This window comes from Phoxinus phoxinus, assembly GCF_949152265.1.
Source record: "Phoxinus phoxinus genome assembly, chromosome: 12".
NCBI classification, from domain to species: domain Eukaryota; kingdom Metazoa; phylum Chordata; class Actinopteri; order Cypriniformes; family Leuciscidae; genus Phoxinus; species Phoxinus phoxinus.
In genome coordinates this window covers 18,655,376-18,672,851 of record NC_136887.1, presented here as the reverse complement: position 1 = coordinate 18,672,851, position 17,476 = coordinate 18,655,376, and the positions used below count along the sequence as shown (strand labels likewise).

Below are 17,476 nucleotides of genomic sequence, written 5' to 3'. Positions count from 1 at the left end.
ACCTTTTCCCTTCGTTGATTTGTTTTGACTAGTTAATGGGCTGTATTGAAATGGTCAAAGGTTCAGAATTGTTTTTCCTGTTCAGTAATTTGCAAGACCTTTAAATTTGGTTCCCTTTTCTATGTTTTTACTAGAATATTTGCTTTGCTTTTTCAGGTTAGGTCCAAATCCCCATATACAAAGAGCTGTCTGTTGGGCTGAGATATGATGTACAGGTTTTGTATGTACCTGATGCCAAGTGTGTGAAAGTGAGTGAGTGATTTGGACGGGGTCCCAGTGGAGTTGAGGGGTACAGCTGGTCTGGGGCTGCGGCAGGGTGAAGAAGGTGCTGCTCTCTCAGCTTTATAGACTGACTCCTGAGATGTGTGAAACCGTAACTTTGGTTAATATTTTTTCAAATCCGCTTTAATGCAGGGTTTATTGACTAAGGAGGTACAGTAATGACACCCCAGTCAATAATACCAGTTTTATCATAAACATAGATAGGCCTATATGTTAAAAAGCAAGCCATTGCCATGCATATTAAGTGCCACTGCATATACAGTGTCACTTCTTCCTGCTCCGCCTGTGTAAAACCAGCCCTGGCAGTGGTCAGTGACAATTCCTCTTGGATATTTTGCGAGATGGTGATTATTTGTAAGCTCTCAACAGCTACTCGCTTTTCACCCACGCCGATGTGTTCAGCAGATGTTACGATATGAGTCGTGGCACAGATATTGTGCACATGACAGAATGCACTGCGCTTGTTACAGACACAGTGCAGCAAGTTTGTCAAGCATAGAGGTGTAGCAATCAGTATAACTTGTGGGGGTGGGGGTGGGGGGGGGTCTTCTTTTAGAAATTTAGTTTATTTTCCCCTACTTTTTGGGCAAAGTCTTTCTAATCCCTCACAGAAACATTATGGCCTTCAAAATCGTATGAAATTCATGGAGACTAATGTATATGCATGTTAAGGAATGGAGAGCAGGGGTCTCTCATCGGTGTGCACTGCAGTATGCAATCCAGAGTGGCCCGTCCTGCTGAACAGCAGCAGGGGTAGCCAAACCGCCGGTCGGAGTCCAGTCCACTGAAAGGACCCTTGTGTTCTCTTGAATTCCAGCAACCACATTAAAAAAAGAAAGAAAAACAAAACATTATTGCAGCTGCGACTTCGCAGTCCGCCCTGCTCACACTCCCCATGTTAATGTGATGCCTTGTTTAATCCAGCCGCTCGCTGTCCATCTGTTCCGTTCACTTGTCGACCGCAGTGCAGACTTGTTTTCTGATGGGGTGAATCACGAAGAAAGCCCGGGTTCCCTCAGAACTACTGAAACTTGTGTCCGCAGGGTCTTGAATATTCAGTTTTTGCTTTTCATCTAGGATGCCTGTGGCTTGTCAGATCACTTTACACTGTATGCACATTGCCTTCAGTTCTGTTCTTTTTTTGATTTGAATCAGAAATTAGGTTTTCAGATTTCGGGTTGCCAAGGTAAATGAAAGGACTTGCTTCTAACATTTGAGGTTCAAGAGTTTTTATTGGCATTGTAAAACAGCTTTTATGTTGTTAAAGCATTATATTGCATTATACAGTAGGTTCTGAGACCACTATTGAAAATGCCTCTATTTTTTTATTTAAAATTACATAGCATAGCAGTTATTCAGATCTCAAAGAATAAAAAAGTAAAATAAACATTTAATTTAAATATTTAAATAATAACAATAGCAACAATAATAATAATTATTGTTATAATTATTATTTTAATTATATTTTATACTTTATAATTTAATTATAAATGTAAACATAAAAACAATAGTTTGTTAAACTGTTGTATTTAAGTGTATTTAAAACACTTATATACACTTTAATAAACTGTTTTTTATTTATTTCTTTTACCATTCCAGCTCATGTTCTTGTCCCTCTGGTTGCCTTTTTTGTAACGGCAGAACTTTACATTCCTTCTCTCTCTGTCTGATTTCAGGGGACCATCTGAAGGTTTGTCCTCAAGGTTTCTCCTGCTGTACTCTGGAGATGGAGGAGAAGTTAAGTCAGCAGAGCCGCACGGACCTGAAAGCCCCCGTTCATCAGCTCAGCTCCAATCTACAAAACAGCTTCACCCAGAGACACCGTCACTTTGACCGTCAGTACCAATCTAACCAATCAGAATGTTTTGTTTGTCATTTAAAACGAGTTCTGCAATATTGTTGGTTCATCAGTTGTTGATCCCCTTCCATACACTGCTACAGTTAGTTTGACAGACACCCCCGGCTGCCAGACACACAGTCTGTGTCCATCTCTCCACCTGTCCTTCAACATCCCACAGTCATCTGCCACACACACACACACACACACACACACACACACACACACACACACACACACACACACACACACACACACACACACACACACACACACACACACACACACACACACACACACACACACACACACACACATTCTCTCTCAGCCTTGCAGACAGACCACACACACATGCAGAGGCCTGGCTTCCTCTCTGCGATGCATGTGGTAGTGAATATCAGGCTGAGAGAGAGGGATCAGGTTTCCCTAGTGCAGGGCAGAGGGGTGCATGGGAACATGCATCGACACTGCTGACTCATTCAGGAGGGGAAAACCCCGCAGATGCTCTGCCGGCTATCACACACACACACACACACACACGCTCTCGCCTGCTTTATAATGCATGTTTTATGTCTTCCCTTCTCTTCATGCTGAAATGTCATAAAAAGTGTGTCAAATGGGGAAAAGTGAGACAAACATGGTCACATGCTTCCGGATCAGCCCAGCTTGAGTTCATCGAGGGTAAATTTGAAGGAAAAACATCCCTTTGGGTTGCTGAAAGAGAATTAAATGAGCCAGGACTTTAACTGGATGTAGCCTCTGAGATGAAATGGTGAGATGGTGTTTGGATTGATGGTCAATGACTGGACAGTCAAGGATGGATAAATGAAGTGCTGATGGTACATCTCCCTCCAGTCACACATGATTCGTCACCCATCCGCTCTGAGCCACAGCTATTTGTAAATGAGACCCATGTTAACTCACATGTGGCCATCCAGCTTTACCAAAGCTCTGTTACTCTGGCAGAGCAGCCGAGCGGTTTTTAATGGACTCAACACAGTCGGTTTTCTGGCAAGTTCTGCGAGAGCTTGGGGTGTGTTATGATGTTCATGGTTGTTTGAAGCATACTATTGAAGGATATGTAACAACATCTGATGATAATGTGAGTGTTTGTATATACACTAGTGTTGTCACAATAATCAAATTTCAATAGTCAATAGCAATAGCAATGAAACTTCATAATTCTCGATTAATTCCAGCACCACAAGCAAATACAAATATGCTATTAAACACACTTATTCTATTTGAAAAAGTGTTTTTAAAAGTGACATTGTTAATAATGTTTAATCAATACAATAAAATAATAATTATTGTAGTTCTATCATTATTAATTAATAAAAATTAATTGATTTTAATTAAACGATCTTAACAAAAAAGAAACAGCTTTTTACTTGTATTTAAAATGCGGTCTTTTTCTTTTTAATAATGTTTAATATTAATAATAATAATAGACTATTAGATTATTAGGCATATTAGACTGGTTCATTGGGCATTTATTAATATTTACATTCATTATAGCATCTTGGTAGTGAAGTAACATCTTTTAACATCCCTCTTGCGGAGGAAGGGAACCGAATCGGAGGTGATGGTTGCAGGGAACATTGATGGAAGTGAAAGGTGACCTGGTCGGCTCTCAAGATTGGCTGTTTGTGTGAATGTAAAAAGAAAGTGAGACTTCAGGGAGTGAATGGTAACAGGGATCGTGTGTATTGCAGCCAGATGTGAGCAGGAATGTGACGTGTCGGAATGCGGCGGTGGCCAGATCCCGCCCGCCTCCTCTGCTCTTTTTCTCTGCTGCCTTTTGTCCCCGTTCTCCCCCTTTTTTTTCTCTGCCATAAGTCTGTTATGCCTTTCATTTCTCCTCCATCTCCAGGTTCTCAGGTCTTTTGAACTTTTACCGTGGGAATACGCTCTGAATCGCCAGTCTGCGTTAAATGTGCACTAGACCCTGGCATGTGACTTAATGAGCTAAACGGCCTTAAAATACCAGTAGCTTTTATGCTTGCAAACAAAGACACTCTCAATGTGTTCTTTCATTGAAGCATAAGTATTTTCTTCACTATGGAAATGTCTAAGGTGTAAATGAGACGCTTGAGTCTCTTTGAGAGTTTGTAAGAGGTTTTCGCCACGGAAGATTTTCATTTTGCTTTTGTTTACGCACAAACAGACGGTTCCTCTGTGCTGGACAGGCCTACAGGATGCAGAGGTGAATGTATTTATAGTAGTTGGAAATGATAATGAAGACTAAATGATTACACACAACAGCAGGAAATACTGTAGAACATGTTCGCTATCAACACAGTGGTTAGATGTCATTAAGATGAAATGAATTTAAGCTTAAGTGAGTTTGGGTGGGTTGGAGGGGGGTAACCACGGGAAGCCTCGAGGATGGAGTCACGGGCAATTAAGTCCCCTACCAGAAATAGTTCTCCCTCTAGAGCTTGGTGTGTTTGTTCCTCCCAGTGCGTCCGGTCTGGGTCTTGGTGACCCTGTCTGGCGGAGCTGCAACTCCACTGCAAGATTCAGGATTAACCCCCTACCAAATTCTCATCCTCTACACCTCTGCAGGGGGGTTTGAAATCCCACTGGGAAAGAAAGAAGCTGAGCAACTAATTGGCACAAATGGGGAACAATTACTGCCTGGGATAAAGAAGAGTTATCAAAGGGGGATGAGTAGAGGAGTAAGCTAGTGTGGAGGGTGGGACAGTGAATAAGTCTGGAATTTTCCCTCCTCTGGATGTCTGAGGAACATGTTTGAGCACTCAAGTTCTGGGACCTTTTTGAGGCATTTGTTGAAGTGTGAGTCTAAACACCCCTTTTCCATTCCTCCTCATAGATAGTGTAACATGGTTCTGTAGTTCTCCCACCAAGCACCCTCCTGTAACCTTTCACTCACATTTCTACACCAATGCAGAAAGGTCTTTTGAATGGAAAAATCAGAAGGGAGGTCCACAGCCCGCTTGTTGGCAGACTCCCATGTATCATAAAGTCTCTTTTAATGACGAAGTAGGACGCCCGAGTAACGCCCCTCCAACTGTAACGCTTGCAACACTGGGTCCCAAAATCTCAGGAGTTATGCTGGGAAGGATGTACAGAGGAAGAGGCGTGGGGGAAGGTGGATGTTGAGTGACTTACTTTGCTTTATAAACAACTGTTAATGGGTCAGTGACAAGAGTGTATAAGAGTGTCCACGATAAAGAAAATATCTTTTAAATGTATATATTTTTTAAATGTTGTTTTCTATTTATGTTAGCTCATATAGTTTTTAGATTAAGGTATGCTTTAGGTATGAAAGTAGTCATGTAATGAAACACGTTAGTGTTAAAAAAGTGATAACATCTATATATCACTTAACACGTGACCTTTTTTTTTCTTTACATTTTACAACCGAAACTAACCTTGCCTTCTCATAAAAAGGTCAAATTATCTGCTTTTTTGAGACCTGCTAACCTTGAAAAAGTCTGATGATATTTCCTTTTTTTTTTTTTTTGCAAGTTACACCACATGACTTTAGCTGACAAAAATGTTTGGAATACTAATATTTTAACAAAACCGCTTCACTGTAATTTTTCCTGTGATCATTGCATGAATTGTATTTTAATCTGTTTTTGAGATTCTAATTTAAAAAAATTGGCATCATACCATTGACCCACATGCGGTTTAGCAATCACTTACGTTTCTTGCATTTAGTTGGTGTATAATTACTGTCTCTAGTTGTGCTTTGATGCATATGCACGAAAATCATCCAAGAACTACAGAAATTCATTCCACTTGACGTGACTTAACGTGTGTTTCCTTGAAGTGGTTTTTTGACAAGTGGTTCATGTAAAAAAAAAATTCTTTGGCAATGGCACAATGACATGCAGACCTGGAAAATATTCTCCTCATCCTCACCTCTTTCTCGTCCCTTTCCCTCCTCGCCCCCCCCGACTTTAAACTTGTGACAGCTCTGGCATTCCTTTGGATCTGGAGGAAGGCGGGTGCGGTGGCCCTTAAGGTTTAATCTCTGTCAATGGAGCGTGGAGCTGGGTGCCTTCTATCTCTCTCCCTGTGTGGGGCCAGGGGCCGAGGGCCACGCGTGGGAGGGGAGCTAAATGCGAGGGCTGCGGTGTTTCCGGTATCCGTGGTTACACAGCAGGATGGGGGCATTTAGAAAAGCCCTTGAATACACCCGCATTCCCCTGTCCGTCTCTCACATGAACACACACCTCTTATCATTCAGCTGACTTTGTGTTAGCTCGAAGTGGAATTGACAGCAGCACAGTACGTTTTGTTTGTTTATAAACCCGAGGTGTCTTGTTTATGTCGATGAAGCCCATGGGTTGTGAAAGACGGTTTTACGAGAACACCATACGACGCTCTCAGATTCATGGCCACTTAACACTTCAAAGTCTCGCTCATTATGCACTGGGCATCTGTGTTGTGGGCCGGCAGGCTTTTAGCGAGAGGAGAAAGGTGATACAAAGGCAAAAAAAAACAAATGGCGCGCTTTGCGGGGCGAGCGTGTGCGAGCGCGGGAAGAGAGGTGAAGCATTTCTTTGGAATTCTCATTTTGTTCAGATTAAGAAAGTAGGGTTTGCCGGGCCGGGAGAGAGAGTTTCATGGGAGAGGGGCTGGATTATTTGGGGAGGCTGGGAGGGAAGCGGGGGCCTGACATTCCACAGGATGAAGTAGGGCATTGTTCCCTGTCTCCAATGAAGAGAGCCTTCAGAAGCCACTGATGAACTGAAAGCAGGAGAGAGTCAGTGAGAGTGAGGGGTTTCAGGGGGGTACAGGTCCGTTTTCGGGGAGGGGGGGTCGGCATTATTCAGTAATCCTATTGAAAAGCCTTCTGAAGGAAGGAGCGGGAGCGGTGCGGAGAGAAAGAAAAGCGAATGGAATGTGACAACAGGAAAATGCCATTGATAGCGGTCAGCCTCAGCCGGCTTGATGGGCGAGACGTTACCTATTGGAACCACGAGCTGCCCTTCATCCTTTCTGCGCTCTCAGCTCTTTCTCCTTAAACACAAAAGTTATTTTCCTGGAACGTAGCGAGTGAAAACCTTGCATTGGGTCAAATGGAATATGCATTAATCTGTTTAGATAATAAGCGTACACTTTTCTGGCCTCCCTGGCAGTTCTGGTAGGTTTTCCAGTCAGTGAGAGTGAGTTAGGCCGAGGGCTCTGCGGAGCACTAAATCGCTGTCTCTCGAGTGTCATTGTAACGACAAAGTCATGGACGTATTGCTAGCTGAAGTTCCAAAGTTAATAACAATTCATTTTATACGTGTTGAAGTTGACAGTCTGTGTGCTTTTTCTAAAGTGAAGTCTTTCTGCTTCATGTTACGTCTGCGCTCAAAATTATACCCGTTATATTCATGTTAAGGTGCCAGTAAGTGCACATTCTTTTAAAGTTTAGATGAAGAGATCTAATTTCTTATTTTGGATCCTATTTCTTATGCTAGAATACTTTAAAGATGAGGGCTTGCCAAAAATACTCATTTTTTAAAAAGTTTCTTAATGTACAACTAATGAATGTCAAAGCAGTAGGTCTCTCAAAAATAAAAATTGCCGTCATTTACTCCCTGCCATGTTGTTCCAAATGGAGTTCTTAATGAATCTTTATTGAGATGTCTTTTGACATCTGTCAAGTTTAAAAGTTTAAAAAAGGCCCAAAAAAAGCACCATGAAAGCACTGTAAATGTAGTCTGGAGGACATTGCCTGTATTCCAAGTCTTCTGAACACATACAATACATTAACATGTAATTACACTGTAAAAAGTGATGTGTTAACTTAATAATGTTAAGGCAATGGGTTTCCTCACTTTAAGTAATAAACCAAATGCATAATTGGAAAAAAAATTAAGGTATGTGAATTGTGAACTTATTAATTCCACACAACTTAATTCTTTCAATTACGCAAAAAGTTTGTTTACTTAATTTTATGGCAACAGGTTTCCTCACTTTTTTTAAGTTAAGGCAACTGATCACTTTTTACAGTGCAACTGACAGGTTGGACTTCATCAATCGTTATTGTTTTTTGAGCATCTCCTAATCAAAAATCATGATGATCAAAATCAAACGTGCACCATGTTTTATTTAAGTTGCAGTGGAGATTAACTGTGAAAAATGACTGTCAATCTGTTCCGATCAAAGCGATCAAATGGCTTCAGAAGACTTCGAATGTAGTTCAAAAAGTAGGCCTAAAAAAAGGCCTACTTTTTAGTGCATTTTTAGTGCTTTTATTTGTCCTATTTGGAGTTTGACAGTCTGGTGATTTAAAAAAAAGACTGATGTGCTGATTCTTGAAAAAAGAAAACAAATTCTTGGAACAAAATAACAGCATATGAGTTTGGAACAACATGATGGTCAGTAACTCCTGTGATTAAGTACACTTTAGTGTGCTTTTAAAAAAGATAACTAAAAAATGTTTTTTATAGGAATATTCTTGAATATTCTATTATTGAGTGTAATGCTTTCAGATTGTTGTTGTTTACAATTACATGAAAATTAAGTTTAAATGAAATAAAATTAGGCCTAATAGATCTTTCATTTAAGTACATCACTAATACTGTGTACTGCCAAATGTATTGGCAAGCGTGTATAGTAAAATTAAAGTACACTTAAATGGCCTTTTATTTCATTATTACATATTTTATCATTATGACAAGGTTTTTGGGAATGCATCTAATTTTCTTCTCACACAAATCTCATCAGAACATTCACCGCAGCATCACATTATAAGGGATACACTTGCACAAACTTAAAGTTTGCCGCATTTTAAACTAACCCACTCTCTTGATATTGTTCTTTTTTTCCTCAGAGTTCTTCAAAGAGCTGTTGAACAATGCAGAGAAATCTCTCAACGACATGTTCGTGCGGACCTACGGCTTGATGTACGTGAAGAACGCAGAGCTCTTCGAGCAATTCTTCCGTGATCTACGCCGCTACTACAGCCACGGGAGCAGCGCGGTCAACCTGGACGACATGCTCGCGGAGTTCTGGGCGGGGCTTCTGGAGCGCATGTTCCGACTGGTCAATGTGCAGTATGAGTTCAGCGACTCGTACATGGAGTGCGTCAGCAGACACATGGAGCAGCTCAAACCCTTCGGTGATGTTCCACGCAAGCTCCGCCTGCAGTTGACCCGTTCCTTCATCGCCGTCCGCACGTTCACCCGCGGCCTGGCGCTCATGCCCGAGGTGGTGGGAAAAGTCTCCACGGTGAGAACTTCTGAGAAGCATGCGTTTGTTTGTTTTTTGGAGTTGCCCCCGCTAATGAATCTTTGCTGCTGTTAATAAATCTTTGGCACCACAGCAAAAGTAGTGATATTTCATCAGAGTTTGTTGTCTGATTTATAAACAAGGGACTCTTATGTGCAGTTCTTGTAGTGAATTAAAAACACACAACATGACCAGTTGGTTTAATTCATGAAGAAATGAAAACATGCAGAGCAATGAGTTAGTTTTAATTTAAATTTATTTATTTATTTATTTCCAGTTAGTAATTCTAGTACTACAACTTAAACTAAAGGAAAATGTTAAACTGAAAACTAAAATCAAACTGAAAACATTTTCCAAAGGTTTTTTCGTCTAATAATTATCTAATAAATCCATTTCATCATCTAATGATTTTATTTCAGATTTATTTTTAATTAACAAATGTTTTTAATGATTTTTATTTTACTTTTAGTATTAGTTAATGATGATAATAATTAAGAGAAAAATAATTAAGGAAATTTCAAAAAGATCAATTTAAATCAGTTTGAATCTGTCTTAAACACTGGCCTGTTTAAGTTACAGCATTAGAAAATAGTTTTTTTCATTTATTTAGGAAAAATTATGTATGCAAAACTGACACAACCCAGTGAATTAGAATAAAACCAAACTGTATCAGAATCAAATCAAAGAGTTTGTAAAGATTTAAATTGAAACTAAATCTTAATTAATATCCAGCCCTAGCATTGACTTGTTTTTATTAAGCGAGTCAAAGCTCAGGGACAACAGAGTTCGAAAGTACAGGTTTTCTGTAGGGTTTATCAGCATGTGAAGGTGGACACCTGGATGGACCCACCGGGGCTTATCTCCCAGCATTAAAAGATCAGAGGCCAAGGCTTCTCTGTGTGTGTAGTGAGCTAGCAGAAGCAATTGAACCTCCAATGACAAATTGAGCAAACACAAGTTCATCAGTGACCTTATAAAAGGTGGCGGGGTCACTAATGCTCTCTGTTCAGTGTTTTATCAGCAACATCAGGCATATGAATGAGGTTACAGACCCATTAACCTTTTCCGTTTTGCTGACTCTGCTCCATAACAATCTTCTTGTTCGTCCTCTTTCTCAGGTAAGCGCCTCTCCGAACTGCGTGCGTGCAGCTATGAAGATGTTATACTGCCCGTACTGTACCGGCCAGGTGGCACTGAAGCCCTGCAAGAACTACTGTCTCAACGTCATGCGAGGCTGCCTGGCCAATCAGGCCGATCTGGACACAGAGTGGAATAACTTCCTGGGTAAGAGAGTTTTAAATGACTCAAGTAATTGATTGATTACTGAACCATTACTAGATGTAATGGAACCAGTTTTCCAAACTAAGCACAGGAGTATAATAAGCAAAGATTAAAAATGAACAGGTCACATTGAAATGGTTTCCTCTTGTTCACTTGCTCTTAGGCCAATGCAATTTACGTGAAGCCTCAGCTTGAAACCAGGATTGAGAAATTGACTTGAATTAGGAGTGAAAGCTGGGGAGCAGCTCTGTTTTTATCCTTGCATGTGTTTCATGAAGTGTTTTGGGCCTCTTGTGGCTCTGAAGGCCGTGTGGTCCCAGGTCCCATTCTCATGCGCTCTCGCAAACTGTTTCTGGCTTGCGGGACTCTGGGACTGGCTTTGCTCACTTTGCCTGTCAGCTTTTGGGGGAACCTTAATTGGGGCACCTTTTTCAGGTCTCTGTCTGTTTTACAAGCTGTTCATGAGCTTAGCCTGGACTGATGACTGTATGCTGCCCTCTGGTGGTGGAAATAACTTGCAGCGTAATTGTGCATTGTGCATTGGTTTTTGAAAATGTTGTATTGAAATAGATTGTTTTCTGGGTGTTCCTCTCATTAATGCATTTATTTTCCATTTTAGATTCCATGTTGGGTCTCGCTGAGAGGCTAGAGGGACCTTTTAACTTTGAGTCTGTCATGGACCCCATAGACGTCAAGATTTCCGACGCCATCATGAACATGCAGGAGAACAGCATACAGGTCTCACAGAAGGTGTGGTTTTCAATTTCTTTTCAAAATGACAAATGCTTAAATATATATATACATACATACATACATACATGCCGACCGATATTGGTTTTTGAATATATATATATATACTTTATATTTAATTTAATCAATATTTAATAAATTAGAAAACAAATCTTTAAAATTAACATGCTTATACTTTAGATGGCAACTTCCTGAATCTGCAATCACAGTATTTTTCACAAATAGAGTAATTGTTTAAAAACATGAATTTGTGAATAAAAAGGAAGTAAACACTGTAACAGGGCACTCTGTAATCTGGTCATTTTGTGCGCACTGGTAAACATATTTTTATAAAATAAAGACAAGGTAATTCTAATTTTACATACAGCACAGAGTGAAAACAATATGAATATGACACAGTGGGCAACTGGATATAGCACAGCGTATTTTAAAACGAAGGATTTAAAGTTTTTCGATCGCGTCTCCTGTGAAGCTGATCTTCTGTTCGCATTCACTCACTTTGCACGGACCGACCGTCACTCGCAGTAACACGTTTACAGGCTACAAATGCACACTTCACAAGACATCACAGCTGCATTCGATTAAATCTGCAAGGTTTGTGAAATTAAATGTTTATTAGATATTCAGAGATTTGTTTAAATGATGTAGATGCGCATTTGCTGAATGTTGACTGTAAATGAGAAAGTATTTTAGCCTGATTGTTTGCCTTTTCTGTTACAAATACTATAAAAGCAAACGCTTTACTTTTTGCATACCATTTACTTTCTTTGTTTACCAGTTCTGTCAAACAAAGTATTAGATCATATGACTGACAGAGATCATAAACTACTGAAGACAGAGAAAATAAACGTCCGGATCTCCGTCAAAATAAAAGTCCTACTTAAAACACAGGCCAATTTAAAAAAAAAAAAAAGTATCTGCCGATATTTTTAAAATGCCAAATAGTCTCTAATACATACATACATACATACGTATACATACAGTAGTCAAGATTTGAAGTAGATCAAAACCTTTCATCAAAGTTATAAATTAATTTTGAACAATACCCATTCTTGTCTTTGGACATCTCTATATATATGTATTTGTCTGTTTCAGGTGTTTCAGGGTTGTGGGCAGCCCAAACCCAACACGGCTTTCCGCACTCGACGCTCTTCTAAAGACTCGGGCTTCCCTGGCCGTTTCCGACCCTACAGCCCCGAGGCCAGACCCACCACTGCCGCTGGCACCAGCCTGGACCGACTGGTGAGGATAAGAGTTTCCCTTATTACCACACATATCCCTTCCAGACACTTTCTTTAAAAACATGTTGATTGATTCTACCAGATCAGAATGGAACATTTGTAACAAACGGTTTGTTTCCTAGTTGACTGATGTCAAGAAGAAACTGAAGCACGCCAAGAAGTTCTGGTCCACCCTGCCGGACACGGTGTGTGTTGGAGACCGGATTTTCACCGGTGATGAATGCTGGAATGGTACAGCCAAAAGCAGGTGGGTCAATTATTTTGTCTGGATCTTGGATTTGTCTGTACTTTTGCCCTGAAAAATCTACAGTGCGGAGAACAAGTATTTGAGGCTCTGCCAATTTTGCAGGTTTTCCTACTTGCAAAGCATGTAGAAGTCTGTAATTTTTAGCATAGGCACACTTCAACTGTGAGAAACTGAATCTAAAACAAAAATCCAGAAAATCACATTGTATGATTTTTAAGTAATTAATTTGCATTTTATTGCATGACATAAGTATTTGATACAACGGAAAAGCAGAACTTAATATTTGGTACAGAAACCTTTGTTTGCAATGCTGGAAGACCCTGCCACGACCCATCTTCAATGCTCTTACTGAGGGAAGGAGGTTGTTGGCCACTCCTAATTCAAGTCAAATTCTCAATCCCGGTGAGGCTTCACGTAAATTGCATTGGCCTAAGAGAAAGTGAACAAGAGGAAACCATTTCAATGTGACCTGTTCATTTTTAATCTTTGCTTATTATACTTTTTTTTTTTTCTTTACTAATTCAATTGAAACATTTCTTATAATAATAATTTTAAGTCAATTGAACACTTTTTACAGTGTAAAGACACTCTTAATGGTCATTGAACAACACTGCAACATTTGACAGCCCACTCAACTGTTCCTCCTTTTCCTCATGTGCAGGTACGAATCTGTCGTCATGGGCAACGGCTTAGCCAATCAGGTGTCTAATCCTGATGTGGAAGTTGACATCACCAAACCAGACATGGTGATTCGGCAGCAAATAGCAGTGCTGAAGGAAATGACCAGCTGGCTTAAAGCTGCTTACACTGGCACTGACATCTCAATTGCCAATGGTACGAGACATCTGCTTCTGCACACTTCATTTGAGCAACAACAACTGCGGTTAAATTGATTAGAAATTCAGTATAAAGATATGATGCAGGATGCCATCATACAAGCCCTGTTTTTAACGTTTATCTGTCTTTCCTGGCTCTTCAGGGGATGAGGATAACGGCAGCGGAGAGGAAAGCGGAAGTGGCTGCGAACAGCCCAATTGTGATGACCTCTACTTCTCCACCACCACAGTGCCCGTTAAAACTCGCGTCATCAAGACTCAGGCTGGAAACCAGCCATCTAGTGGTACACGGTTGGCACCCTGCAGTCTGGCACTGGCAGTGGCAGCGCTCCTTCTCGCCCTACTCACCCTTCACACGAGATAAGACCGGCTGAGAGAGGAAGAGGATGTGTGTTTGTACGAATTTGAACAAGAGAGCAGCAAACTGCCATAGGACATTAAAGACACTGCTTTCAGGATCTCCGTCTGCCTGCCATCGGGGGAAGACACTCAAGTTATTAATATTCAAATAACTTCCCTTCAGTGTATTTTTGTGTGTGTGTGTGTGTGTGTTTATAAGAACGGACTTCATACGTTTCCACTCAGCATTTCACGTCAGCTGGGTTTTATTCCTCCATGTCTGTAGAGTCCAGAATTGTCAACCCGGTTATGGTTTTAATAAGTGCCAGTGTTTGTTTGAAAGTAGGTCAGACTGAGTGTGTGCTTGGGTGGGATGGTGTGTACGATTGGCTGTATATATCATCCAAGTGCTTTCTCTAAAGCTAAACAATTAATCAACCCATATAACACATGTATGATTTAAGCAAATCTGTATGAAGTACTCATTAGACTGACTTTTAATCCATTTTTAGCGTGTGTGTGTCGATGTGCATGGAGGCTTCGGTTAGATGCAGATCATGTATGTTCCCTGAATGTTATTGAGGTTGATAAATACTTAATGATGCCTTAAATAGTTTATAAACAAGCCCTTTATTAGGGCTTATTTATAATATATACAATGCTGCCTTATGAATGAAATCAACACCACAGGATCCCAGACACGAAGCAGTTATTCTAAAAAACAACTTTTCTGTATTTGTTTCCAAACAACTTTCACATCCCCCATCTCATCTTCCCAAATACTTTCAGTGGTATAATATATAACTTGAGAATGTAGTCTTCAGTAATAACCTAATAGTGTGTGATGAAGGAGCTTTGGTTAGGTAAGGTCCGTGTGAAAGTTGATTCATTGATGAATAGGCCTTGATGGTTCCATCAACGATGATCATGCAGATGTGTTTCCTGCATGATGCAGACTTTGTGGCCTGAGTAAAATCGTTTTTTACTGGATGTTTAGTTCTGAACTTCCAGCAGGACCAGCTGGAGACGGGTGTATGCTGAAGATGGCTTAAGACTGAGCTGTGGATGAATTTTACACAGGACTTTATGTGGAGGTGTTTATCTGGCTAGAAGTCTATTGTAAGGTATAAAACTATAATATAGGTACTGCAGATTTCACTACACAGACAGCCGGTGCTGATTTGAGAGGTTGGGTGGCCTCTCTTGGTTCTTTTCTGTTTGTAACACAAAAAATGTCCAGCTTTTTCCCATTCCCGATTTATATCCATAGAAGTCGGTACGGTATTTTAAAACCATTCCTCATATAGAGCAATAGACTGTGTGTGTGCGTGTGTGGTACGATCCAACACCAGTTGACAGGTTTTTTTTGTTTTGTTTTTTGGCGAGTTCCCATTCAGCTGTCTGCCAAGTGCTTGTTTGTTGGTTTAAAAGAAAGGTTTTCACCTCAGAAAAAAACGATCTCCCCTCGCTCTTGTACAGTAAGTTATTTAACCACGTGTCTCTTTGAAAGGCATTCGCAAGCATCGCTTTTCTAGGTATCTTAATTTCAGTATTCAATATATTTATGTCTGTAGATGAATGCATTCTAATGATTTCACACTTTGATGGTTTTATATTGGCTTCAAATTTCATAAAACATGATATTTAGATTTTTGTAAACCGAGCTACCGTAAGCATTTGTTTTGTCATAGTTCTATGTACGGGGATTGTGAAAATTGTACAAGCTGATGCAAGGACAGGGCTGGCCATCGGTCCTTGATCATTCCTGATGTCACATGCACTTTTAATTGGCATTCAGATACCTCACAGCAAGAGAGTTTTAAATGATGCTTTTAATCATATCTGCAGCATGCATATTTGCTTTTCAACTTTTACGTTTGTTTTTATTCATTCATTTGGAGATTCATTCAGTATGTATGGATGAATGGCCAGTCCTCGGACATGAACAGAATCTTGTCAGGGTTTCAGGAGCCTGAAACGAGTCAATATCTCCACAGCAGTAATGCGACGCACCTCAGATTGGATATGTATTTTTTTTTTTCTAGGCTGATGTGCTGCCACGAATAGGAAGCAATATGTGCTTTCAATCCTTCCTTATGACCTAAAGCTTCCCACTGTCACATGTTAAGATGGCTCTGATGTAAAGAACAGGAAAGGAAGTGCTTAGTATGTCGAGCTACTCCGAGTCAGTGTGAAGATGACATGGACTCTTGAATGAACCTCTGCAATGTCATCTTTAGTTTGAATGCTGAACTTCAGGTGGACAGATTGCGGGGCTTGCGGCCCTGTATATCAATGGAGTCATCGGTGATGAGGAGTGAGAGAGACTGAAGAAAGAAAAGGAAAAAGAAAATTGTAAATAATGAGCAGTCGTTTTAGTGGTCTCTGAGAGATGTTCATCAGATTTTACCCATTCAGAGTATGTGCTTAATATGGGCAAAACAAAGAGATAGATGCTAAAAATGTAAGAGAAAAGTTATATTAAACATTTCTTAGTCTTGTTGAAATAAAGACTGCAGATATTTAAATGTGTTGTGTCGTTTCTGCTCAGTATTGGCACTACTGAATTGCATGATTGCTTTGAAAATCTTTGAGGGACCCATTAATGAAAACAAAGGATGACTTAAAACAATCATGAACATTGATTAATCAAAACCATCAATTAAGCTGAAGTGTTAAATCGCCCTTTAGTCTTCCTGTGTGTTATTACATTAAACTGTTAAGACAAGATGAAGACGGCTAGATATGAATATAAGGCTATTAATATCCCTTTCTGCATTAACATATCAAAATCAAAAAAATAACCAGCCCTTGAGGTTTTGTTGCAATAGTACAGAAAATAAATGTGATAAAGACCATATGAAGAAAGCTGCACCTTCAGAGATTCTCAAATCAATGTTAGAAAAGATTCATAAGATCCCTTTCAAATGTTATTTGATTAGAAATTCTCGACCGCGTTTATTTTCTATATTGTTAGGAAACCTTATCCAGTATGGGACATGAATAACCTTATATTTATAATCTTTATTATGATGCAGTTATATATGATGCAGTTATATATATATATATATATATATATATATAACAGACATGTGTATATATATATATATATATAACTGCATCATAATAAAGATTACAAATATATATATAATATATATATATAACTGCATCATATATAACTGCATCATAATAAAGATGATAAATATAAGGTTATTAAATACATTAAATATATAAATGTTTTATTTATTTATAAACATAATAATAATCTTTATAATCTTTATTATGATGCAGTATATAAAATAACTGAATAAAATAACATAGTATATATATAACTGCATCATAATAAAGATTATAAATATAAGGTTATTCATGTTCCATACTGGATAAGGTTTCATAACAATAGAATAGAAAATAAACACGATCGAGACTTTCTAATCAAATAACATTTGAAAGGGATCTTATG

General features: G+C 39.4%; 1 protein-coding gene across 1 annotated transcript in view; it reads left to right on the top strand.

Annotated features, from left to right (window-relative positions):
• gpc4 (glypican 4) overlaps positions 1-16,538 on the top strand; it is a 39,508-nt gene extending 22,970 nt beyond the window's left edge. The window contains exons 2-9 of the mRNA XM_079631496.1: positions 1,959-2,117; positions 8,922-9,319; positions 10,438-10,603; positions 11,220-11,350; positions 12,446-12,592; positions 12,714-12,838; positions 13,500-13,672; positions 13,818-16,538. Of these exons, the coding sequence (XP_079487622.1) occupies positions 1,959-2,117; positions 8,922-9,319; positions 10,438-10,603; positions 11,220-11,350; positions 12,446-12,592; positions 12,714-12,838; positions 13,500-13,672; positions 13,818-14,038 (1,520 nt within the window). The 3' untranslated portion in view covers positions 14,039-16,538. The remainder of the gene's footprint in view (positions 1-1,958; positions 2,118-8,921; positions 9,320-10,437; positions 10,604-11,219; positions 11,351-12,445; positions 12,593-12,713; positions 12,839-13,499; positions 13,673-13,817) is intronic.
• Positions 16,539-17,476: the final 938 nt, after the last annotated feature.